The following is a 27,690-nucleotide window of genomic DNA, read 5'->3' as shown; positions in this document are numbered from 1 at the left end:
TGTGTGTTCTAGATGTTTCGGTTCTGTGTGCATGCTGCCAATCTGACGGAAGACTATTGGCCCAAGTGGATATCTTTATACGCCAAGTGGTTACTTTTAGGCACTATGAGGTTAATGACTCATGTTGCACGGGAAGAATTTTAGACTACCTGATACAAACCAACTTGGTAACAAGATGTTTATGGAGTTGGACTAGTCAACAGAAAGATTTAGCTCAGCTGACGTCACTGAAGTCGCAGCCTCTCTTCCAGTCCGCCATCTTGGGTGTCTCCGTATGGTTTTGCACTTTTCTCAACATTGCAACACTGCATATTTTTTCAACCATAGATAAGTATCTAGAGTCGAAAGCCTCCTGATAAGGCCATGTACCTCAAGGAAAGTGTGGTCATCAACAAGGTGGATTCGTATGTTGGTTTGTTTATTGCAAATCTGGACGATTGGCCGCACATCATTTTAGATAGGCAAAAATCCATGGTAAGGTCAATATCTGCTTTCACAAAATGTGCACTGCACACTCAGGCGTGAGTGAGGTTCAAGCTGTCCAAATCTGCCCTGGATATGCGATTCAGCCACAGTAGTCGATGTTGTGTACTCAGTGGTTTTGTTTTGTCAATGATTTTCTATCACAGCTGGCAGACGATAGAAGGAATGTTGGTCTTGACCACCACGTGCAGCAGAACCCATAATTAAGCAAGTTTTCCCCATAGTTGAATGAATGGTCTGTTTTTTGCCTTACTGGTCACGCTTAAACAACGAAAACAGGCTGCAGCTGCCACCCAAGATGCCGATTGCGAAGTGCGATCACGTGACCGCGACATAATTTGAAAACCCCCCATTCAGGTCCATAGTTACCAGGAGGAAGTTGTGAGAGTGTGCATTCAGGTCACAGCCGGTGATCTGTTGTTATATTTTAAGTGCAGTCATTTAATTATATTGTTTATATGTAGTTACTGGGACAACAGTCAGGGTTTTTGTCACTGCAGAGAAAAAGTTAAATGTATTCATCTGGTTGACGTGGATTCTCTGTTTAGCTTATTCTGACTAGATATTAATTAAACTGAATAAAAATATAGGTTATTAACTGTGTATTTATTATCACTTTAAAAAATAAAGTGACAGGTAAAAAAAAAGATTATGACCATATTTGTTTCTCTGTCCGTCAAAATGACAGACAATGAAAAGGTCTAGCGCAACCTCTTGTCCTTCCTATGTTATCATGCTTAGAGAGATTCTTAGAGATCCTATAAAATCTTACAGATTTTTAAAGCAGTTTCTGCATCTAAGTATTACCTTCTGTTTCACATCTTATTACCAAGCAATTACATGAAGTGCTACCCACCTAACATGTGTTGTTCAGAAAGAATAAATAGAATTAAGCAGTCCATATTGTTTTCTCCAACAAAATGTAGGACTTTCATGATGAGCCGCATATTCTCTCTAAGCTGAAGCTGATTAAGGAAGGTTAGATGATGGCTAATGTGAAACAAAACTCAGGGTGTCAGTGGTAGTTTTTGCAGCTTGTGTGTGACAGCTGCCATCCTGTGGATAAGCCTCTGAAGGCCACTGTGTGGTCTGCCCATGTATACATTTTAATGACGGGCTGTTTGATGCTTTATGCCAGTGATTAAGGCAGGTCCAGTGTATATATTAAAGAATGATGGGCATGTTTTACTCACTAGTAGCACTCAGTAATCATGAATTAATATGCACTCTGCAGCACTTGGGAAACAAAAAAACAAAAAAAATTTCATCCAGACTGTTAACAGGTTATTGATCGAAACAAGAATGTATAGTGCACTACCTCTGCAGACTCCATCTGAAGGGTTGTGATTGTCTTTCACGTCCAGTGACCGACATTATCAGGTATCTGTTCATCAGCCTTAAAGTAACACACACAAGAAAGATAACTAACATTTATCTTTGCTTACAGAAAGCTTGAAAATCCTTACAGCAGCAGTTTAAACAAGATGTGATGCTCTCTAAAGGGGGTGGGTCAAGGAGATAAACTTAACATTTCTGATATTTAAAACTCCAAATCGATTACAATGTCACATTTAATTTTTTATTAACACATATCCTTTTTCTAAATTTGTATTTCTGCACAGTACCTGGCACCTCGTGCTGAGATGCTTTTTGTTCAGCTGCAGGGATTTTAATAGATTTCTTACTTATCAACAATCAGCAATCTTGACATGGTATAAAGGCATGGACATTATTATTACTTGGTGGTGATGTACACTGTTGCACCAAACACAGGGTTAGGGATCAAAAGGACATAGTAAAATGCAGTGAAGTCATTGAGAATGTATTCTTCCACATGATTTTGCAGCCAGAAAAATGAGACAAGAATTGCAACAGGCAAATAATTCAGTGAAATATGGTAAATAACCAAGTTGAAGAGCACAACATGAAATCCTATCATGGTTTGCATGGTTCCACAGATCCACACCAATCAATATTTTAAAGTAAAGTAAATCTTTAGAGTACAATTCTTCACCCATCAGTTACTTTGTCCTTATTCAGATTTACCGCTCAATCGGCTGAATTAAAGACTTGGGTCTAAACATGAGCAAGCTTAGAACTTATTTAGCAGGCCTCCAGCCTTCACAACCTATCAGCTGCTGCATATAGAGCACGTGTACATAGCGACTAGCTCACTTCTGTGGCAACTGTGCCTCTCTGAGGTCTCTCAGGAGAGGTGGCCACATCTGAATCATAGCTACACTTCTACAATCCCAGCATCACTAATGAGCCCTGCCACTGCTGTTTAATTGATGAAGTCAACACCTGATTATATTTGCTGCTGAAACGATTGGACTTCAAGATATTGATTGATAATCTTACTGTTACGTTTCCCATCGTCATTCAAGGAGTATGGTAATGTTCTTTTATTTTTTTAAATGTAACTTCAGAACAAAAGGAGAACCTAGAAGAAAACAAACAGGGTTAGTTCATAACTAAGAAACCAGGGCTTAAGAACTACAACACTTTAGTGTATGGCAACAGAAAATGCCATGTTCTTATAGGAAATCACAAAAAGAAAACTTGAGCTCCTTCTTCACCTCGAGCCACACTGCTCAGCCATAAACCAAACCAAGACTAGATTTCCTACACTTAAAACAAAACACTTCTATTAGGAAAGCAGTCCTCAATTCAGCCCGCTCAAACACCAGGCAAACCAAGCCTCCAGCAAGTCTCACATAACTCAACAGCACACGTGCTGCCAAATTGCCAACTGGCAATGAGACCTGCTCCTCTCTCAGCTTTATACCCAGCTCGTCAAGAGTGCAATCAGCTGCACCCTCTTGGCTGCAGGAACCTAACAGCAAGAAACAACAAATACACAGGGGGAGAAGGATCCACTCTCTGACATGCAGGCACAGCTCCATGTAACAGTTACTTTAGCTGTTTTTCCAGAAGATTTGCAGTGTGTTCTTTTATCCTATAATTTGTAAATACCATGAAACTTAATTCAGTTTTACTCAGTTTGTTTCCAATTATTATACCTGTAAATTATTCTACATACTATAACTCTGCCTTTTATCAGTAGATAAATAAAATGCCTGTTACCTTGTACATGATATGACTTTTCTTTTGGCTTTCTTAGAAGATTTAACCCTGTGTTTTTATAGGTAATGGTACATTGTTCTTTTATGTCTCAGTGAAAAAGTGAACTAGCCTGCGAAAGCTTCGCTCTCCACATCCAACATCTCCAAAGAAAGGACAGGACGATATACTGAAGCTCTCACTAAAACATAGGCAACAATATGAACTTGGAACCCTTTAGAAGTGTGTGCCCAAAAAATCTCACAAAGTTGGGAAATAAAATAAAAAAAAGAGGGCAAAAGAATCACAATGTTTTTTTCATGTGCAGGGAATGTGTGTAAAAATCTGTACCAGAATCATAATTACAGGCCAGAAAAGGTTTTCCAATCACCCCATTCCTCTCCTTCATCTCTCTCTCTGGAGTACTTGGGAACACTGAACCCCTTATTTTGCTCCAGCGCTGAATGGGGATCAGAGGGCTGAGTGCAGCCCAGGTGGCAGCCATCACGGCTGAGTGTCGAAGACATCTGTCAAACAGGCGAGCAGACTCACAGGTATTTCCCTCGACGTGTTTCCAGCAGAAGAAATGGATCAGACATGACACTCTAACAGAAGTGCAACAAATGTTCACTCTTTGTTAGCGGTGCAGATCAGGAAATAGAATCTCACATAACATATTACATCATATATTGAAGCTTTTCAGTTCAGTTTCAGTTTGCTGTAGACAAAAACAGCCCCCATTGTTTGTTTGAGAAACTCCTTGAGTAAAGTCCACAGTTATTAAGCTAGATAATGATGTCATCATTTATTATTATGAAACATGTAGATAGGGCCCATTTATTGCAAAGTTTTACAGCCTCAAACTTCAGTACAGTTTTAGTTTGATTTTATGTAACAGAAAGAAAATAAAACATGGTTTTTAGAATGTTTTTTACAAATGTGTGTGTAGGGATGGGTACCTTTCACATTTGAAGCTATATGGTACCTGCCTGGTACATTTCTGTGTGTTTATTTGGTAATTAATATAAATTTATTATTAATAATATCTCAAAATTTAAATTTAAAATATTTATTTCTCAATATAAACTTTAATGAATATATTTAAACAACATCCAGCTGTTTGTATTGTAACATCTCAGTTGTTTCAAACATAAATTCTCCCATGCTGCTGGCTGCATACGAGTCGCTAGGGGATGCAGGCGTGCTGACAATGCTGATTGCAGGAGTTGTAGCCGTAGATCTGAGGCTGACGAGAAAAATCTTGTGCTTAACCAGGAGCTTCCTCAGATTAGAAGTATTCCCGTTGCTGGCCTTCAACTTGGCATCACAAATATTGCAGCAAGCGTAATCTGCATCACATTTTGAGAAGTGGAGACATGCTTTTGGGCGTGCTCTATCAGCCATGCTTCGTTTATTGACTAGCGGTGGCTACTGACATCATTACGCTCTTGTGCGTGCAATGCTGTCTTCATGTCCGTAAATAGGTACTCGGTAGTAACGATGGAATTTGTTCGGTACTTGTATAAAGTACTGAATTCGATACCCATCCCTATGTGAGTGGCCTGTGTATGTATTCCCACCCCCTTTAGTATAAAGCAGTTAAATAAAAAATCCTGTGCAACTAACATAATTCAGAAATCCCATTCGTAAAGAGAATCCACGTGTGGGTAATTTATCCTCAGCATTGATGCAGCTATTCTGTGAAGGCATCAGGGATTTGTTAGAAAACATCAGTAAGCACTGTTCAGTACATTATCTGAAAGTGGAAAGTGTATAGCACGACTGCAAACCTATCAAGACATGGTCGCTCACATAAATTAAAAGGCTGGCCAAGGAGAGCATTAATCAGAAAAGTAGCTAAACGGCACATGGTACCTGTGGAGGAGCAGTACAAATGGACAGCTCAGGTGGGAGACTGTGCCAACAGTAGACATGCACAATATTTTGAATCACAGTAGTCATTGCAATATCATTGTTCGAGCAGAACAACCACCCTAACTATACAGACAGAGCTGCAGAAAAAGAAAAAAGAAAATTCCACTTTACATTTATGACCTCCTTTGTGGAAATCTATCACATGCAATCCCAATTTATTTTAGTGATGTTTGTGAGTAATGTGACAAAGTTGAATTGGGTATGAATAATTTTGCAGGTATCCAGGGGTCTTTTTAGTGATATAAAGGTTACACAATTTTTCTCTGTGTACAGCGGTAATATGCTTATGTCAGCCAGGTGGGTGTCAAAGTTGTACAGTCCTGAGAAGGTTATAATGGTGGTAAATGGCCCCATGTGGTGTTGTGTTTCACATTAACATGAGATGTATTGCTCAAAGAAAGGTCACAGAGGGAGGAGAAACAGCTAAACATGACCTTTTCTAAGATATCTCAACAATTATTAAATGTCATCTAATCTGAGTGGTTGTTCTGATCAATTTTCCATGCCACTCAGACAAATTATGCTCAACAATGTCTGGCATCAACTTGTAATAGTGGGTCTGTCTAATTTTAAGAAGCTACTAGTGATGAGTAGGAGTGAAGTCACGCTTCCAGCATCAAGCTGTTTGTCTGGCCCTCTGAGGATGCTTTGTTTTGTCTTTTTGTCCTCTCATACTGTGTTCCCACATGTGTGTGTATATAAACTGAATTAAAGTCAAAAAGTATCATCAGTCTGTCCAGGATAACTTGCTGCGTGTTGGTGGAAGTTTTTAACCTAATCGTGCTCCCTTTGGTGTCCACAAAGTGAGAAAAGTTAGGCAGGGAAACTAAGTTTTTTTTTAAGATTAGTATGATTCAAGGCCCTCTACCTCAGGCTTTGTAAATCTCTTCTCCAGACTCCTTTCAAGTGTAATTCTTTTTATATTTATTAGTACGGGCCAGTAATTAAATCAGAATTCCTTTAAATCAGTCCAGTGTTAACACCTACTGTAGTTTAGATAGAAATCAGAAAGGAAAATGAAAAGGGATGGCACTACTCAACCTTTGTGTGTTCTGCATTAGTAATCACTGGCTTATCCAAGCTCCGTCTCCACTCAGAAGATGAGACTGCATCACACCCGTGCATCACTGTGCAGCTGTTCAATGCTGATGGCTTTTGTATGCCTGCGCAGGTTCTCAGCTTTGGCGAACCCACTCAGGAGTGGAAACCAGAGCTGTAAATGATGACGTACATTTTAGCAGGAAGAGCAGTTATGAATTAAGGAGAGAAAAATTCACATGCTTAATTTACCTTATGGACAAACAGGCTAGGACATGTAGCGTTTTTGTCTCAGTGCCAAGTTACTTAATGTTTATGATTAATTTTTTTAAGTACCAATTCAGGTGGGTGTAATGATTCACCTTGACTGCTGGTTAAGTTATGACTACGTGCTTTAAAGCCAACCCGAGGTAAAAGTCGGGTCAATGCTTTTTTAAAATCTAAACCCCAGTTGAGACAGACATGTCAAGCTTATCCTGAACCAGAGAATACATGCTTCCTTTGCTTCCTGTTTGCTTTGTTAGCTGTCACGATGCAGTCAAAACTGTCTCCTCACGGGGAGGGGAAAAATGACACAATATGTTGTAGGTTTACTTTGGAGGTTTTTCCTTTGTTCTATTTGACACTATTTACTTTTTTTCCACTGCATTACCTGAATGAGTCTGTTGTGACAGCCGATAAACAGCTGAAGCGTTGATGTACATAGGCTTTATCTACTGTTGTTATGTCCAGCAGATGATATTATATTCCAGAGCATTTTAAACTAATAAGATTGTATACAAAAATCAAGAGATTTCTGGGACTTACTATTTAACTAAGATCCATTAAATGGAACTAGATGATCACTCCTAATATTGCTTAGTCATAGGGTCTGCATTTCAAGCAGGGATGAGCAGTTATGGTATTGTTTATTGTTATGAGAAGGAAAACATTATGATAAGAATTAGGCATACTATGATAACAATGAAAACTGTCATTAGTAATGTTTACCCAAAACTGACAGCATGATTGGGATTATTCTTTTTACTTTTACTGTTTTTTTCCAGTGTTGCTCCTAAGCGTGTTTCTGTAACCGGTAAAAATATATCTCAAGCTTTTTAACTGTTAAAATGTATATCATTCCATTCCTATGCTTTAAAGTGTTTTAAAGTGGTGTTATTGAGATGTTAAAGAAAAGACTGGAGTGACAGCAGTTTTCTATGGTATTTTGAAGGAGTGCCTGACACAGGACTGAATCTACTTTTCCTCTTCCTGCCCATTGCCAGTCAGGTGCCCTGATTGTAATGTTTCATACATGCCTGGGAGAGACACAACGTTGGGCTGTGCAGCCAACAAATCAGACCGAAAATCTCCTACTGTGCTTTGCAAAAATATTGATACTTATCTAACTTTTTTACATTTTGTCATTGCTGATATTAAAAAACCTTTGACACTATGAAACATGATGTTCTGTTAAAACGCTGGAACGTTATGGGATCAGAGGGCATGTGTTACAGGGAGTTAAAAGGTTTTCAAGTGGTAGACAGCAGTATCTGAAACTGAGAGATGTGAGTTCTCAGTGTTTAGACATTGCTTGTAGGGTTCCGCAAGGGTCAGTTTTGGGTCCAAAATGTTGTGTAATTTATGCAAATATGAAAAGTATTTGAAGTTCTGAAATTTGTATTATTCGCTGATGACAAACACTTTATGTGTTGGAGATTTTATATAAAACACCCATCACATCTATTGCCACTCTTGTTAAGTGATGCAAGATTCCTATAAAACAAATGCAACTAAAGCAGTTTTTTTTTAACATTTACCCTGTATTTTATTAAGGAATTTGACCTTTGTTATTAACAAATATAGAATTAGAAATTAATATACCACAGTTTCCTTTTGGTTTAAATATGTCCTCATACACAGCCCCATTACTCTCAGCCCCTCTTCATAATAGGAAAAACAAGAGAACATGCCACTCAGTTCAGATGTATGCGTGTTGATTTTGATAAATCAGAAGATGGCTATAAGAAAATATCCACTTTCCTTTTTTAGGTGGTGTATTCTTCTTTTTACCATCCCATATAATTTTTTGAAATCCTTTTAAAGAGAAGCCAGTGCAGTGTTTTTCAGAAGCATAGAGTAATGCTAAATTTCCGTCATATGTTACTGCGAGCTACCTGTCAGCTAGTTAAAAGAAGGCTACTATGGGTTTCTCTCGCGACACATTTAGCTGTTTGAAAGTATTTCGGGTGGCTAAAAACAAGGACAGTTATGGCATTGGAACTATAGTAGTAGCATTTATCTCTTATTAAATTTACACTCTTTTAACTCATCAGGTAGCGAGCTGAGGGCAGCATGTCTGTAAGGCAGCAGACTGCCTGCTAGCTACTTTAAGAGCACAATGGCAAGAAAGTATATTCTGCACAATTATCATTTAAAGACACTGCTACTTAAAACTTACTGAAATACTTCATTTGGCAGATGTATATTGTGTATGTATATGAATTTTTGTTTAAATCTCTACATCATCAATATTAATATTATAACCATAATAATCAATAATCTGCTGTAAATATAAGCACTTAGATTATGTTATACATGTTTTATTATTTGTGGAAATGCCATGATACTGTGATACCATGTTACTCCAGCTTGTTATAGTATCTCATACTGGGCCCATCTGCATGTACTGTCAGAACAATGATCGAGAAGTTCAGAATGACTGGAGTGCAATAGACAAGGCTGACAAGGACCCAAGTTTATACTGCTACCACACACAGTGAGGAGGATGCATCTCCAAACTCAGCTGTTAAATTTCACATCTTAAGCAGGGGTCCCAATAAATGCGATGGGTGCTCTGTTTGTTACTTTAGATAAAAACATTTTGGTTCCTTTTGAGTTCCCAGCAAATGCAAATATCAGTTCCATGCTATTTAAATCTCAAATCCAAAATACTCTTTGTGTTATATAGCAAGTTAGCCTGAAATTGTCTCACTCTGTTTGTCACATTATGTAACATTTTTACAAGTATCATAAGGCAAAGCGAAATTGTTGCTTTTAAGTCTTTGAAACAGAACATAAATGAAATATTATTAAAGACTAAAAGACCAGACAGAAGCATTGTTTGACTACTCAGCATAAATCTTGAGTGAAACTGTAATAAAACTGCGGTTGCAATCAAAATCTGCAGATCACAAGACACATTTGATTAGAAATTATGTGCAGCCTCCTGAGTGTTAAATGAATGGATGTTGGCATAATTGCGAGCTAATGAGGTTTAAAAGCCCAGATTGGTGTAGCTATACTGTGTATATATCTCTCTGTTTTCCTCCTCTCTCCCCGCCTGTTGGTCTCTGCCTTTGCTCTGTTGCCATGGCATCTCAGCGTCTCACCTCTCCAATCTGTTTTTGTCTACCTATTAAAGGCTTCGTCACCTGAACCCAAAGCAGCAGCAACAGCAAAGGTAGCAGCAGAGCCTGAATCCCCGGATGAAGTTTTTGGTAAGATGTTAGAACACACCATCAGTTAGAATTTACATGCAGATAAATAATTCTGCGTCTTAGCCCAATGCACGTTCAGTATACTGACTGTATAACAGATATTTGTATTAGTCCATAATGTACATAAATATTAAACAAAGTTGCAAATGTTCTCCTTTTTGCCCTTAATTGATCTTTTGTTAGAAAAGACTGAATTTTCTGTTTGATTTTCTACCATTTGAAGTATGGCTTTGACACAGTGTTACTATTTTGGCTGAATCTGATATCTTAAAGAACCACAATATAATGACTTAAGAGAACGGCATTCAGAATATTTCCTTCTAGTCTTTCTGCCATGAGTAGTAATTAATTTGTTATATAAGGAGCAGATGGATGCCATTCTGCATGTCTAAAAGAACAGCTGTGGTAAAACATGGCTTGTTTCATAAAATAAATCCCTAAATGATGACAGAGTTGACATTATAAACTGTCTTGTATCTTATACAAGCAATCAGCGTAATCTGATTCCTCGAATGTAGCTCCTTTCCTTTTTCCAACAGCTTGTCAACGTTTCCAAGTCCAGCATATTCCATGACAGACAGGGGGGTGAAAACTTTACTGTAATGCATTCAGCATTCTTTTTAAAGGGCTGTTATGGATTTGTGAGATTCTGTTAAAATAATTTTTGGTAATAGTTCCCCTACCTGTTGTAGAGGGATGTCATATCAACGTGAGCATGTTGAGAAGAGTAAATAAATCCTCTGAGAGGTGGAAACTATCACAGGACAGGACAATAGCGTATTTGATGCTTTTGCAAAATGAATGTCTACAGCTGATGCAAAGTGCAAAAGTTACTCCATTCTTGACGAAGCTAGACTTTTATGATCTTACGTTGCTAATATCACCTAAAAAAGCTGGTGTCATTCAAGGATGTATTTGCTTTTTATCCAGTTTACAGTCATATGATATCTTTCTACTACAGGTAAGAGGAAAAAAAAAAATTTAACTAACTCTTAAACTGCTGAAGTCTCAATTCAATTCAGTTTATTTATATAGCGCCAATTCACAACAGATGTTGTCTCAAGGTACTTCACAAAACTTAGGTACATACATTCCAATTAATCCTAATCATTGAACAGTGCAATCAGAGTTAGTTATTTATTCAAATTGGATAAAAAGTTTTTCTGTCCAAGGAAACCCAGCAGATTGCATCCAGTCAGTGACTTGCAGCAATCCCTCCCTCCTCCTCACTTGTTCTCGATCTACAGCAGCTTTATTAAATCATCAATGTGTTATTGGTACCATTTGATAGAAAAGACACAGTGGAAAGGACTGAAGCGTGTTCCTGAGAAAATAGAAAATGCTGAAATTCCAGCTGCGAATCCACCCTGAAATGTAAATCTATCTTCACTCGCCATCTTTCTTTTTCCCCTTTCGGCAGTAATGACAGCTTCTGTTTCCCCACACTGACTCAGAGACTGCTAATCCAGCACGGTGATATTAGTTTGCAGGGAACAGTCAGACTGGTGAAGAGTTATTTTATCTCAGTGATAAATGAAACTAAATGCTTTTTGGAAGCTTATCGCTCCTTTTGATGAGACAAATCTCTCAGGTTAGAGTTCGATGAACCACAGCAATTTCCAGCTTTCCTTGGTTTAAAAAGGTTTTGTGTTAGAATCACAGAAAGATGACATGTTTTATATTAAGGGACAGAGGTTAAAAAGGGCCATTGTAATACTGCAGCTTAGCAGATGAGGGCAGAGTTTGATGAAGCAGAAAGAAGACATTGCAGTTTGGCCCTTAGTTGAGGTATTTTAGAGGCAAATGTTTTTATATATAAAAATGTTCAAGATCAGTTATAAAATTGGATAATAATTCATCATACAAATTTGTTGAAATCAGATTTTTTCTTCTTTGTTTAAAAGTAAATTGAAATTGAACCTGTGATGTCATTTATGCAGAAAACAGAAAAACCCAATGGAAAATTACCTGACGATTTTTTCCTCAGTGTAAATGATGACATTAGTGACTTGGAGGCTCTCTCTTGAAACTTGTCATCCCTGATGATAGAGTCTGAGGAAAGACATTGTTTTCAAACACCACCAAGGGTGAAGGAAATTACTTTTTTCTCCTTCTCTTTCTTTTTGGTTCACACGTGACTTAGGCTGGAAACCAAATAGAATCTATAGAATCACAATATTTTGGCTTTTTCTTTGATATTTTACCAAAATCACACCAATGTCAAGAAGGCCCTCAAGACTTTAATTACCTTCAAAGGTCATGTGACTGCGAATTAAAGGATCATGCTCACATCCACTCCCTACCTCAGATGAATATTATCACAACTTTTTATACTGTGATAAAAAGTCAAGTGTTAATAAATGCACTTCATTAACTGTTGACCTGTTAGTAGCAGGTTTTAGCAATTTACTGTGCTGACAGGTGGTTACACAGTGCCAAGGAGAGACATCAGCAATTAAGCAATTTTTGCTGTGTGAGAAGGACTGTTCAAAACTAAAGCACATCTGAGACAGCTCGTAACCTTCACAGGGACTCCACCAGTTTGACCTTGAGCTAAACATGTGCTCAAGTTCTGAAATGCTGAGAGAAATTTCTAACAGTTTCAAAGCTGACCTCGGTTAAATGCTAATGACAGTACAATAAAAAAGGGAGTGGGTGGCTTGTTGGAAAGGATCTTCAGGGGAAACTCATCCACATTTGGTAAAAAGAATATGCATATCTCAGACATATCTCAATGTTCCAGTTTTTGTTGAATTGTTGCATCGTATCATACGTCTTGCTATTTGTCTAATTGTATATTTCCACCATTTTAACTTTTATTTTAACAAAGTTAAATATTTTGTACAAATTATTCCCATGACTGTTGCTTACAGAGTGTTGAAGCCCTAAACCTTTCACATACTGCTGTAAATATAAAATTCAGCAATTATACAGCAAATACAATATCATAGATTATTTGCAGTGCGAAAGTCATTCATCACTTTTCCAATGGAGCTCTTTTAGATTAATAACCATTACGCACAAATTAATCAGGCTAATTGGATTGTGCATATATTTGAACTTTGTGTGTTAAGTCACAGCAGTTTTGGAATATGTGAACATGCCTCTGTGCAAGATAACATGGTCAGCCATGCTTCCATCAGCGTGACTTTGTAATCAACCATGTTGAGAATTAAATGAATTTTATCCAGGTTTCTTGTTTAATCTCAGCTGTTTCACAGTTGTACTTCTGGCAGCTCAGGATAAGAAACCGAATGAAGTAGGATGCAGTTTAAATAGGTGAGAAATTGACAAACAAAAGCAAGCCAAAGCAGGACCTAACTGCAGCGCCTATATTTTCAGCTTTTCAAAGTGACCTTTAATACGCTCTGCTTACTCCTTAAAGAAAAGTTATGTCAACATTTAAACTGATTTACTTTGTTTGTCTTCGGCAGATAAACAAAATAGGCATTGTTTATTATGAAAAAATTCTTATGATAAGAATTTTGAATAATTGTAAAAATGATAAATTCCAATTAATGATGTTTAAAAACTCCAAAAACTGGCTGCATTGTAGGGATTGTTATGTTCAGGATTTTCTCCTCTATTTGTTCCATGAGAGCATCAATACATTTTAGTAAATTAAAAAATATGATGAAATACAGTTACAGTGTGCAGTTTAGTGATGAAAATGACACTTCTTTATGTGACTGGTGTACAATCACGTTCTATGATTGCTGTGACATACAGTCACAGCCACAAAGTTGCCTAAAATGACTGAAAATAGGCTATATGTAGTTTTTTATTATCACCTTTATCACTTTAACAATAGTACCACAAAATATCATGATATCCATCCATCCATCCATCTTCTAGATCCACTTACCCTCTCGGGGTCGTGAGGGGGTGGTGCCTATCTCCAGGGGTCATTGGGGGAGAAGTGAGGCACACCCTGCACAGATTGCCAGTCCATCACAGGACAACACACAGGACAAATAACCATGCTTCCAAACACTCATACTTGAGGGCAATTTAAAGTAGTCAATAAACCTATCAGTCATGTGTTTGGATTGTGCGAGGAACATGCAAACTTATTGCAAAAAGACCCCAAACTGGGATTTGTATCCAGGACTTTCTTGCTCCAAGGCAACAGTGCTAAAAACTGCTCACAAATGCTGTTTTTCAATTTGCAAGAACTTTACGGATCTTTGTACTTGTACAAACCTTTGGCCCTGTACATTCTCATTTTGTTGTAACAACTACAACGAATGTGGACAAAACAAACTTTCTTGTTTGTTAGCATCACATGATAAATGGAGTAATGAAATATAATTGTGTCTCAGTTTTACTTAAAAGTTAAAAACTCTAAGTTTGAAGTTGGAGAAATGAACAAAAAGGTCTAAAGAAGTCATAAGACCATGTAGAAAATTTGGTGGTTTCTCAACAACCCTGATCTCAACATCCAACATGGGTCCCTCCTTATAAAGCATAGTGATTGCCAAAGAAAAAAGTATGTTTATTAGGACTTCCACCAGTGGTACTTGTACCAGAGATAGAGAACTATGGACCTAGAGAAACTTCTAAAAGGCAGAGGTTAGCAGTTTTAAAGAATTAAACAGACCCACTCTGCTTTACTCTTTACATCTTTCCTAGTATCCGGTGAAGTCTGCCCTGGGTCGGTTCGTTCCTTCACCAGTTAAATAAAAAACATCCTTAAGGCGGGTAAAAAAATTGACATCTTGTCAATGACTGCTACATTTTCTCTCCCAAAACACTGAGTACAGCTCTCCTCTCACCTTCCCCACTGAAGAGTGTTGTTGTCAGCACAACCTGGTAGCACTCACATATGGTGTGTATGACCAGAAAAGAAGTTCCAGTATTTTGAGTTTCAGGGACGGTCAAAGTTAAAATCATGTAAATCTCGTCACCATCCGATTTCTTTACTTGTAGAATCGGCTTTGATGCCAAATGTTTGACAGTTCCTTAGCAAGGTCACAACCACCCAAGACAGTAAGTAATACAGCTACAGTACTTTTGTTTACAATCCTGTATGTGATGCAGAGTCTATATAAAGGCAGGATCTTAATACTGTATGTATACATTTTCCCTTAACAAATATGATTTTTTTATTTTCCTCAAAATTTTTATATTTATATTAAAATGTCTGTACATTGGGAGCAAAGTGGAACCGAAGTCAAATTCCTTGTTTGTGTGCCAAAAGTGGACAATCAGGCTGACTGATACATTATGAATTTAGTTTTTTTTAGGTCATCCCGATGTACATGGAACTATTACTGCCAATCTGGCTCTTCATGAGTTCTTTACAACCAACAGGATAGCTTATTGGAGTGTCTTTGCACTAGTTATTGTCAGCAAGAATCGTGACTCATCTCAAGACATCCAACATTTCAGGATGTCTCCACAGTGCACTTCCTGTTTGCTCTGCTCTTTCAGTGAAGGGCAAACACCTCCTTCTGCTGGGCGACTGTTAAAAGCCTATTGTGAATCCATTACCACACCCCACAGCAGGCCCACCTCCATCAACCCAGACCCCTGCCTTTTTCATCCTGACTTGGTCTGCTTTGTCATCCCTGGCTGCAGTGGGGAGAAACTCATCACGGATGTAGATAAAACCTGGGATCAGCAGAAACAGTGGGGCAGACTTGGTTTTGGTGGTCTCACCGAGCATTTCATTGCCATGAGGATCATTTTGTGTTTAGCTCTCATTTTCTGAGCATACTGTGGAGAATGGTGTGCACTGTTGGCAGGCATGGACATATGCAGCCCATTCATGTCCATGATTGCATAAGGAGCAGACTCACAATGCCGTTCTCTGCTACTCAACACAATGACACTTAATGAGTCTAGTAAGTAATAAACTTTAAGTTTTCACAATACTACCAATACTACTGCACCTCATTATATTGGTGGTGATTGCAGTATACCTTTTCTAACTTGATCACTACTAAGATATTCCCATTTATATATATATATATATATATATATATATATATATATATATATATATTTATTCCCAAATCTGAATAGGATTGTCAAGTGGAGTTGTGAGTACTTGCTGATTCTTTTTGTTCACTTTAAACTGAAGAGAGCACCCTACTGCACAGTAAAAGGAGTACCAGAACACTTTGAAGAACTCTAGAAAGGCATTTGATACTAACTTTCACCTAAATCTGATAGATGAACTGTTAAAAGGTTTTATAGAGTCTGTTCAAATAAAAATCCTGTCGGTTCCAAAGGCACTTGAGACATGTTTTTAGATTGTCATTTCAGCTTTTAACTTCTCTGTATACCGTGTCTTTTTTCATTTTTCTTTACATAAAATCAATAAAAAAGGATAATTTAAACAGAGATATCTGGTTTCTGAAAAGTATGTTCATTTCCATGCTTCCAATACTTGGTTGGGGCTCCTTTTGCATGAATTACTGCATCAATGCAGTGTGGCATGGAGGCAATCATCCTGTGGTTCTGCTGGGGTGTAATGGAAGCTCAGGTTGCTTTGATACCTGTCTTCAGGTCATCTGCATTGTTGGGTCTAACATTTCTCATCTTCCTTTTGAATATACTCCATAGATTCTCGATGTGGTTCAGGTCAGGCCAGTTTGCTGGCCAATCAAGCACAGTAACACAGTGATCACTGAACCAGCTTTTGGTACTTTTGGCATTGTAGGCAGGTGCCAATTCTTGCTGGCATATGAAATCAATATCTCGCTTTGAAATGTCTTGGTAGATGTCTGCGTTGACTGTGGACCTCAGAAAACACAGTAGACCAACACCAGCAGATGACATGGCACCCCAAATCATGACTAGCTGTGAAAACCTAACACTGGACTGTAAGCCATGTAGATTCTGTGCTTCTCCACTCGTCCTCCAGAGTTTGGAACCTAGATTTTTAAATGAAATACAAACTTTACTTCTAAAAAGAGGACTTTGGACCACTTCCCCCCCACTTCACAATCTTCTCAAGGCTGATATTGTCCCTGTTGCTGCTGCACCTTTTCTTACAAGTCTTTCTGCCCTCAACTATCTAGAAATATGCTTGGATACAGCACTCTGTGAACAACCAGCTTCTTTAGCAATGATCTTTTGGGGCTTACCCCAAACGGTGTCAATGACTGTCTTCTGGACATCTGTCCACGCAGCAGTCCTTCTCATGATTGTGTAGCTGATTGTGTGATTAGGGTGTGACATCATGAGTTTCCAATATTTAACTTTTTCACTATATTCTAATTTTCTGAGACATAAAATCTTGGGTTTTCAATATCTGTTCGCCATAATCATTTAAATGTCAAGACATGAGGACTTGAAATATTTTACTTTATGTGTAATGAATCTACACTGCTCAAAAAAATAAAGGGAACACTTAAACAACACAATATAACTCCAACTAAATCAAACTCCTGTGAAATCAAACTGTCCACTTAGGAAGCAACACAGATTGACAATCAATTTCACATGCTGTTGTACAAATGGAATAGACAACAGGGGGAAATATTTGGCAATTAGCAAGATACACTCAATAAAGGAGTGGTTTTGCAGGTGGGGACCACAGACCACTTCTCAGTACCTATGCTTTCTGGCTGATGTTCTGGTCACTTTTGAATGTTGGTGGTGCTTTCACACTCGTGGTAGCATGAGACGGACTCTACAACCCACACAAGTGGCTCAGGTAGTGCAGCTCATCCAGAATGGCACATCAATGCGAGCTGTGGCAAGAAGGTTTGCTGTGTCTGTCAGAGTAGTGTCCAGAGCCTGGAGGCGCTACCAGGAGACAGGCCAGTACACCAGGAGACATGGAGGAGGCCATAGGAGGGCAACAACCCAGAAGCAGGACCACTACCTCCGCCTTTGTGCAAGGAGGAACAGGAGGAGCACTGCCAGAGCCCTGCAAAATGACATCCAGCAGGCCACAAATGTGCATGCGTCTGCACAAACGGTTAGAAACCAACTCCGTGAGGATGGTATGAGGGCCCGACGTCCACAAATGGGGGTTGTGCTCACAGCCCAACACCGTGCAGGACGCTTGGCATTTGCCAGAGAACACCAAGATTGGCAAACTCGCCACTGGCGCCCTGTGGTCTTCACAAATGAAAGCAGGTTCACACTGAGCACATGTGACAGACGTGACAGAGTCTGGAGACACCGTGGAGAGCGATGTGCTGCCTGCAACATCCTTCAGCATGACCGGTTTGGCAGTGGGTCAGTAATGGTGTGGGGTGCATTTGTGCTTGCTAGAGGTAGCCTGACTGCCATTGGGTACCGAGATGAGATCCTCAGACCCCTTGTGGCTGGTGCTGTTGGCTGTGGGTTCCTCCTAATGCAGGACAATGCTAGACCTCATGTGGCTGGATTGTGTCAGCAGTTCCAGCAAGATGAAGACATTGAAGCTATGGACTGGCCCGCCCGTTCCCCAGACCTGAATCCAATTAAGCACATCTGGGACATCATGTCTCGCTCCATCCACCAACGTCACGTTGCACCACATACTGTCCAGGAGTTGGCGAATGCTTTAGTCCAGGTCTGGGAGGAGATCCCTCAGGAGACAATCCGCCGTCTCATCAGGAGCATGCCCAGGCGTTGTAGGGAGGTCATACAGACACGTGGAGGTCACACACAATACTGAGCCTCATTTTGACTTGTTTTAAGGACATTACATCAAAGTTGGATCAGCCTGTAGTGGGTTTTTCCATTTTAATTTTGTGTGTGACTCCAAATCCAGGCCTCCATTGGTTAATAAATTTGATTTCCATTGATGATTTTTGTGGGATTTTGATGTCAGCACATTCAACTTTGTACAGAACAAAGTATTCAATGAGAATATTTCATTCATTCATATCTAGGATGTGTTATTTGAGTGTTCCCTTTATTTTTTTGAGCAGTATATATAATACTCGAGTGTCACTTTCTAAATTCTGTGACAAAAACATTTTCACAATATATTCTTTGATTTTTTCGTTGGGTATACCTGTACATTTGTTTTGGTCTGTTCAGTCCAATCAAATATGTTCATGTTTGTGTTTATAACAAAATGTTTTTTAGATCCTATAGATACTAAACATAGAGTTTATTACTATAAAATCCTTCTTTTTTCTGTCACACACAAGATTTGTATTGGGTATGTGGTTTTCATCTTGTAGCTGTTGAGGATATGTGCAACATGATTCTTTCTTGTTTTGCTTTTTCTGAAGCCCTTGGCTTTAAGAGTCTACCCATTTGCAATTAGTTTTCTTTTTATCTTCAGTCTATTTTAACACCCACGTGCAAAAAAAATCAACAATGGTTTTCTGCTCTAGTGCAAATAAAAACACATGTCTACAAACAACGACCAAGAAGGTGGATATTTAGGAGCTGTCATTGGACCCCTCCCAGAGGCCTGAACCCTATTTCTGAAACAGTTTTTTTTTTTACTTCAAACCAGTGTTTTTCTCAAATCACACGTGATTTAAACCCATTACTGGATTGGCTTCATTTTATCTGCTGCCATCCTCTCACACAAAATGATCAAAAAAAATTATTGAGTGTAAGCCTGAGTCTGTATTTTTCTTTGAACCATGCAAAACTAAAGATTAGTCAAGCATTATTCAAAATGCAAATCATTGTGATGTTTTCAAAATCAGGAGGAAACAATGCGATAACGAGCTGCAGACAGTTCAGGAGAAGTCTGTGTTATATGGCTTTTACACTGTGAAGAGTTGAAGCTAAAAGCAAAAAATTCTCATTTTTATGAAGTAAACATGACAGTTGATATTGTAGAATTGGGTTTGTTGTATTTCAAGTCGATGGGGAGATAGAAAACACATGCACATATTTTACTCTGTGGATTAGTTTGTGAGCTTGAGACTGAAAATAATTTTACATTTACATTTATTCATGATGCCGGGTCACCTAAATCACGTTTTTATCTAGCCTCATTATGCCTCCAAATAAATATTGTGCTTGGTTTGCAATGTGTGCTTCTGCTGCCTTCAGTGTTTATCATTACATTAATTAGTATGTTTACCATACTCCCTAAAAATACACACCTCGCTAAAAGAGAAAAGGAGTTAAGTCTCCCAATAGGGTACCTAAAATATGCTGCTATGAAACTTGATCTCACCCAGGCTATAGAAGGGCCATGGTAATTCTGCCACTGTTTCACAAAAGCTTTTGTTACACTGTTTGTTCTTTTGGCATGTTTCTTGGTGTGCCCAAACTTCCAGTCATATCATGTCTTTAGCATTTGTGTCATTAACGATGCACCTTTGTTCTGTGTAGCCCATGTTTCTTGGGAGGAATGATAAAGAGTTCATAGTGTTCCAGTGCACCAGAGTGTAAGATACTTTACAGTGTTCATCTTCATTGTTTTTCCACACTTAATGATCTGGAGATAAAGGTTGATGTTCTACATACAGTTAGTGAGTGTCTCCCCACAATCAAGTTATTAGCTTAATTTGAAAGTAGGTAGGGGCCACTTCATGTATACGGCATGCCTGGGTAAGTAACTCTATCAGTCCCAACAGGGGATCCGCATAGCATAGTAGCATAGATTAAGTTACATTACTGATAAGCATCTATCTCTCTATCTAATCTATTGCCTTGTGAAAGTACTCAGCCCCCTTGATCTTTTCAACCTCTTGCCACATTTCAGGCTTCAAACATAAAGATATAAAATTCTAATTTTTTGTGAAGAATCAACAAGTGGGACACAATCCTGAAGTGGGATGAAATTTATTGGATGTGTCAAACTTTTTTTAACAAATAAACTGAAAAGTGGGGCGTGCAATATTATTCGGCCCCTTTACTTTCAGTGCAGCAAACTCTCTCCAGAAGATCAGTGAGAATCTCTGAATGATCCAATGTTGTCCCAAATGACGGATGTTGATAAATAGAATCCACCTGTGTGTAATCAAGTCTCCGTATAAATGCACGTGCTCTGTGATAGTCTCAGGGTTCTGTTCAAAGCACAGAGAGCATCATGAAGACCAAGGAACACACCAGGCAGGTCCGAGATACTGTTGTGGAGAAGTTTAAAGCTGGATTTGGATACAAAAAGATTTCCCAAGCTTTAAACATCCCAAGAAGCACTGTGCAAGCAATCATATTGAAATGGAAGGAGCATCAGACCACTTTAAATCTACCAAGACCCGGCCGTCACTCTAAACTTTCATCTCGAACAAGGAGAAGACTGATCAGAGATGCAGCCAAGAGGCCCATGATCACTCTGGATGAACTGCAGAGATCTACAGCTGAGGTGGGAGAGTCTGTCCATAGGACAACAATCAGTCGTACACTGCACAAATCTGGGCTTTATGGAAGAGTGGCAAGAAGAAAGCCATTTCTCAAAGATATCCATAAAAAGTCTTGTTTAAAGTTTCTCACAAGCCACCTGAAAGACACACCAAACATGTGGAAGAAGGTGCTCTGGTCAGATGAAACCAAAATCAAACTGTTTAACCACAATGCAAAACGATATGTTTGGCGTAAAAGCAACACAGCTCATCACCCTGAACACCCCATCCCCACTGTCAAACATGGTGGTGGCAGCATCATGGTTTGGCCCTACCTTTTGTCAGCAGGGACAGGGAAGATGGTCAAAATTTATGGGAAGATGGATGGGGCCAAATACAGGACCATTCTGGAAGAAAACCTGTTGGAGTCTGCAAGAGACCGGAGACTGGGACGGAGATTTATCTTCCTACAAGATAATGATCCAAAACATAAAGCCAAATCTACAATGGAAATGTTCACAAATAAATGTATGCAGGTGTTGTAATGGCCAAGTCAAAGTCCAGACCTGAATCCAATCGAGAATCTGTGGAAAGAGCTGGAGACTGCTGTTCACAACCGCTCCCCATCCAACCTCACTGAGCTCAAGCTGTTTTGCAAGGAAGAATGGGCAAGAACTTCAGTCTCTTGATGTGCAAAACTGATAGAGACATACCCCAAGCGACTTGCAGCTGTAATTGCAGCAAAGGGTGGCGCTACAAAGTTTTAACGCAAAGGGGCCGAATAATATTGCACACCCCACTATTCAGTTTTTTATTTGTTAAAAAAGATTGACAGATCCAATAAATTTCATTCCACTTCCTGATTGTGTCCCACCTATGGTTGATTCTTCACAAAAAATTATAATTTTATATCTTTATGTTTGAAGCCTGAAATGTGGCAAGAGGTTGACCAGTTCAAGGGGGCCGAGTACTTTCGCAAGGCACTGTGTAGAAGAAATGCAGGTTGTGGTTGTGCAAACGTGCTTACTTGGTTTCCCAGTAGGGTATCTGACTACTCATCATTTATTGTTTGTCAGAGAGGCAACCTGGGGGAAGAAACACTGTGGAGGCTGCTTTTTGCAAACAGCTCTCTATAGCACCACCATGAAGGTTAAAGTCTAAACAGTTTGCTTGTAGGATGTGTGGGATATGCAAAGATGTTAGCTGCCCCTTTCCTGACCCTTGGCCTGTAGAGGTCCTGGATTGAGGGAAGGTCAGGGAGGGACCCTGATGGCTCTCTCTGCAAACCTAATTGTTTGTTGCAGTTTGACCAATCCACACAGTGATGGATGTCTAGTGAACAGATTGAATAATGGAGGTGTAGAAGATGACCAGCTTCTCCAGTGGAAGGTTGCACATCTTGCTGCAGGAAGTACAGTCTCTGCTGGGCCTTCTTCCGAACGGTCTCTCTGTTTGAAGAAAGGGTGGTTTCTAAGAACCAGAAGTGATCCACATTAGACACAGTGTTGTTGAGGATTGTAAGAGGTATTGAGCGGGTTCTGACCGTACCAGTGGACCAGTCAACCCACCCCTTGTGTGCATGCAATCTTTCCACTTTACAAATATGCATTGCTTTCTGTTAGTCTGTACCATAACATCAAAAAAATATGCAGATGTTTATGTTGTGAAACTTCACGGGCTGTGAATATTTAGCATTTCTCTGTGTCTTTTCCTGCACCAAGATGCAGGGGCTCTTAATGTGAGAAACCAACTCACTAAACAACTCTGATGACTCAGCTTATTCAACTTCTGCCACATTGACTGAACTGTTGCAATTTTTTCTGGGAAAACATTGGACCTAATGAAGTTTAAACAGTCAACAACAGTCACCATCCCACTCTTAATTGAAACTGGTTGTCATAGCAACGTCTGAAGTACAATGTGTCTCCATGCTGTGTCATGGTGTTTCCTGTGGAAACCCTGGAAATTCTTGCTCCAGTAACTACAGAACATCTTCTAAGTGTTCTTCTGTAAATAGATGAAGCTCTGATCGGGGCTGACACCCAGCTCTCTACAAGTAGGACTCACCTGCGATTATTAATCTCTTAAAGTGCCGTTATCTGAGCAAAAGTGGTATTTTTGAAAAACAGTAAACTAAAAGAGATCAAAGGACTGGATTGCCTTAAGGCTTAAATCTGTCGAAAGGTACAAAAACATTTCTGCTGCTTTGAAGGTCTGAGTTGGGGGACAATTCAGAGAGATGACTAAGAACTGTTTTTATATTTTTTTATATCATTGAATATTTTGTTCTGTACAAAGTTGAATGTGTTGACAACAAAATCCCACAAAAATCATCAATGGAAATCAAATTTATTAACCAATGGAGGCCTGGATTTGGAGTCACACACAAAATTAAAATGGAAAAACACATTACAGGCTGATCCAACTTTGATGTAATGTCCTTAAAACAAGTCAAAATGAGGCTCAGTATTGTGTGTGGCCTCCACGTGCCTGTATGACCTCCCTACAACGCCTGGGCATGCTCCTGGACAGTCTGTGGTGCAACATTGACGTTGGTGGATGGAGTGAGACATGATGTCCCAGATGTGTTCAATCGGATTCAGGTCTGGGGAACGGCAGGCCAGTCCAAAGCTTCAATGTCTTCATCTTGCAGGAACTGCTGACACACTCCAGCCACATGAGGTCTAGCATCGTCCTGCATTAGAAGAAACCCAGGGCCAGCATATGGTCTCAGAAGGGGTCTGAGGATCTCATCTCGGTACCTAATGGCAGTCAGGCTACCTCTGGCGAGCACATGGAGAAATGCCACCCCACGCCATTACTGACCCACTGCCGATCCGGTCATGCTGAAGATGCAGCAGATCGCTCTCCACGGTGTCTCCAGACTCCAGACATGTGCTCAGTGTGGACCTGCTTTCATCTGAGAAGAGCACAGGGCGCCAGTGGTGAATTTGCTAATGCTGGTGTACTCGTACTCGTTCTCATCGTTTTCCGCTTTATCCGGGACCAGTTTGCGTGGGCAGCAGACTCAGCAGAGACGACCAGAAGTCCCTCTCCCCAGACACCTCTTCCAGCTCCTCTGGGGGGAATCCAAGGCATTCCCAGGCCAGCCAAGAGACATACTCCCTCCAGCGTGTCCTGGGCCGTCCCCTGGGCCTCCTCCCGGTGGGACGTGCCTGGAACACCTCCCGAGGAAGACGTCCAGGAGGCATCCGATATAGATGCCCGAGCCACTGGCTCCTTTCGAGGTGTATGAGCAGTGGCTCTACTTTGAGCTCCTCCCGGATGGCCAAGTTCCTCACCCTATCTCTAAGGGAGTGCCCGGCAACCCTACGGAGGAAGCTCATTTCAGCCTCTTGTATCTGGGATCGTTCTTTCGGTCATGACCCAAAGTTCATGGACATAGGTGAGGGTAGGAACGTAGACCGACTGGTAACTCGAGAGCTTTGCTTTTCGGCTCAGCTCTCTCTTCACCACAACGGACCGGCACAGTGTCCCCAAATACTGCGGCAGCCACACCAATCCGTCTGTCAATCTCCTTCTCCATTCTTCCCTCGCTCGTGAACAAGACCCCGAGTTACTTGAACTCCTCCACTTGAGGCAGGAACTCCCCTCCAACCTGAAGAGGACAAGCCACCCTTTTCCGGTTGAGAATCATGGCCTTGGACTTGGAGGAGCTGATCTTCATCCGAGCCGCTTCACACTTGGCTGTGAACCGCCTCACCGCATGCTTTAGGTCTTGGCTAGAGAGGGTCAGCTGGACCCCATCATCCACAAAAAGAAGAGACGAAATCCACTGGTCCAGCAATGCGGACCAAACTCCTACTCCGCTTGTACAGAGACCGGATGGCCCCCGATTCCATACTCCTGGAGCCCCCCCTGCTCCTTCTTTAGCTTGACAGCGTCCCTTACTGCCGGTGTCCACCACCGGGTTCGGGAATTGCCGTAGCTGCACCTTACGGCCACAGCTACGGGCAGCAGCATCGGCATGGGTTCCAGAGCCCATGCTGTGCGTGGAGGTGAGCCCGACTATTTATAGTTGATATCTTTTGACCTCCCGGACAAGTTCAGGCTCCTTCCCCCCCAGTGAGGTGACATTCCACATCCCCAGCCTAAGCATCCAGGGATCGGGCCGCCGAGGTCTCCACCTTCGTCTGCCGCCCAATCCTCTTTGCACCGGTCCCTCACGGTTCCTCCTGCAGGTGGTGGGCCCACTGGGGGATGGCCTCGCATCTCTCCTTCGGGCTTGGCCTGGCCGCGTCCCGTGAGGAGCAACCCAGCCACCAGGCACTCTCTGACGGGTCCCAATCCCAGGCCTGGCTCAAAGGTGGGACCCCGGCTCCGCCATACTGGGTGACATCATGTGCCTCGATCGTATAGTCCTCATGAGGGTGTCTTGAAGACACCCAATCCTGGTGTTCTCTGGCAAATGCCAAGCGTCCTGCACGGTGTTGGGCTGTGAACACAACCCCCATTTGTGGACGTCGGGCCCTAATACCATCCTCATGGAGTCGGTTTCTAACCGTTGGTGCAGACACATGCACATTTGTGGCCTGCTGAAGGTCATTTTGCAGGGCTCTGGCAGTGCTCCTCCTGTTCCTCCTTGCACAAAGGCAGAGGTAGCGGTCCTGCTGCTGGGTTGTTGCCCTCCTACGGCCTCCTCCATGTCTCCTGGTGTACTGGCCTGTCTCCTGGTAGCGCCTCTAGGCTCTGGACACTACGCTGACATACACAGCAAAGGTTCTTGCCACAGCTCGCATTGATGTGCCATCCTGGATGAGCTGCACTACCTGAGCCACTTGTGTGGGTTGTAGAGTCCGTTTCATGCCACCACGAGTGTGAAAGCACCATCAACATTCAAAAGTGACCAAAACATCAGCCAGAAAGCATAGGTACTGAGAAGTGGTCTGTGGTCCCCACCTGCAGAACCACTCCTTTATTGAGTGTGTCTTGCTAATCGCCAAAGATTTCCCCCTGTTGTCTATTACATTTGCACAACAGCATGTGAAATTGATTGTCAATCAGTGTTGCTTCCGAAGTGGACAGTTTGATTTGTACACTGCTCAAACAAATAAAGGGAACACTTAAACAACACAATGTAACTCCAAGTAAATCAAACTTCTGTGCAATCAAATCAATGAGAATAATAATTTAATATCTCTTTATGCCTGCATTCACATTTGGTCACAGAGCTGCTAAATCTGAAGTGAAGACTTTACCCGAATGGAACAGTAGTAAAATTGTCCAAAGTAAATGTGTCCAACTCATCTGTACTGTTATTTTCTTTGTCATTGTGGTATAAAACATTGGTAACATGGTCGAAGGTGTTTATATCCTATAATTAAAATATTTGATCATTTTATAGTTCCTGCCATGACAATTTTGTATGCCAACATGTGTGTTACATGCGTTTAAACATAAAGAAAGAAAACGCCATTGAGAAACATCAAGTCCTGGCACATACATGAAGTATCACTTATGGGGTGACCCCCTTTTTATGTTCTGTAAATTACTAAAGTTAAAGTGATGATGTCCTGACTAATGAGGACACAGTACACCATTTGCTGTCATTCAGAACAGGTTTACTTGAAGGCTTGGAACATATACCGGCCAAAACATCTCCGTATCTCTAAGCCTTATGGAAACAGTAGTCCTACTGCTACACTGACCATCTGGGGATGAAAGTTCAAGGCTTTAAACAGTCTATATGTGCTTCCAAGTGGTCAAATGATTGTTATCTAAATTAAACATAAAATAAGATGGTGAATTATCACTCCGAGCATGTGGCATGCTAAAGTAAGTAAATGTTCATGAGTGCAAGCAGAGTGTCTGCATAGTCTAATTTCCCCTCGGGGATCAATAAAGTATCTTTGAATTGAATTGAATTGAATGATATAAGGACACATGATTGTCAGATCAACACTGTAATATTTCAATGTAAACTTTATTCATAATTTCATAATGGAGTTTAAACCATATGTCTAGTTTCTAAAACTATTTAAATACAGTTGTTCAAAACTACACACCATAGATTCAACATTGTCATTATTTATTAAACAAAGATACAAAATAGAAGTTATTTTATTGCATTTTAATTTACCCTAAAATCCCTAGGTGGGTACAGAATATGTCAAACAATCACTCTTAACATATGCGTACTTTCTTTTCACCATGAGGGTATTTTTAGTCAGGCACGAAACAGGTAAGGCAATTCTCTTCTTTATTCAACACTTAGATCAGAGCAGCTGATGAAAGGCAGCCATCAGCTGATGTAGTTACAGACATAACTTAATAAGACCGTGCCCCCCTGCATATCAGCTGAGTTCAGCCCAGAAAAACTTCAGTTTCTATCAGTGAAACGAGTGGAAATTGGCCTGAGCCCATAATTACTTATTGCTCAATATGCTTCCCCTGTAATTGCATTTGGGAGCTACTGGCTACTGTTGAAATATTAAGGGTTGAACAAGGCACTGCAAATCGTATTGATT

The 27,690-nt window shown here is 40.4% G+C and overlaps 1 protein-coding gene across 1 annotated transcript in view; it reads left to right on the top strand.

Moving 5' to 3' along the window:
* The window catches only part of LOC124865154 (myelin basic protein-like), a 97,231-nt gene that overhangs the window by 51,647 nt on the left and 17,894 nt on the right, over nucleotides 1-27,690 (top strand). Inside the window, exon 3 of the mRNA XM_047360123.1 lies at nucleotides 9,923-9,998. Within this exon, the coding sequence (XP_047216079.1) occupies nucleotides 9,923-9,998 (76 nt within the window). The remainder of the gene's footprint in view (nucleotides 1-9,922; nucleotides 9,999-27,690) is intronic.

Source organism: Girardinichthys multiradiatus, chromosome 3 (genome assembly GCF_021462225.1).
Source record: "Girardinichthys multiradiatus isolate DD_20200921_A chromosome 3, DD_fGirMul_XY1, whole genome shotgun sequence".
Taxonomy (NCBI): domain Eukaryota; kingdom Metazoa; phylum Chordata; class Actinopteri; order Cyprinodontiformes; family Goodeidae; genus Girardinichthys; species Girardinichthys multiradiatus.
Note: the sequence above shows the minus strand (reverse complement) of the source record. Positions and strands in the feature narration are given on the sequence as shown.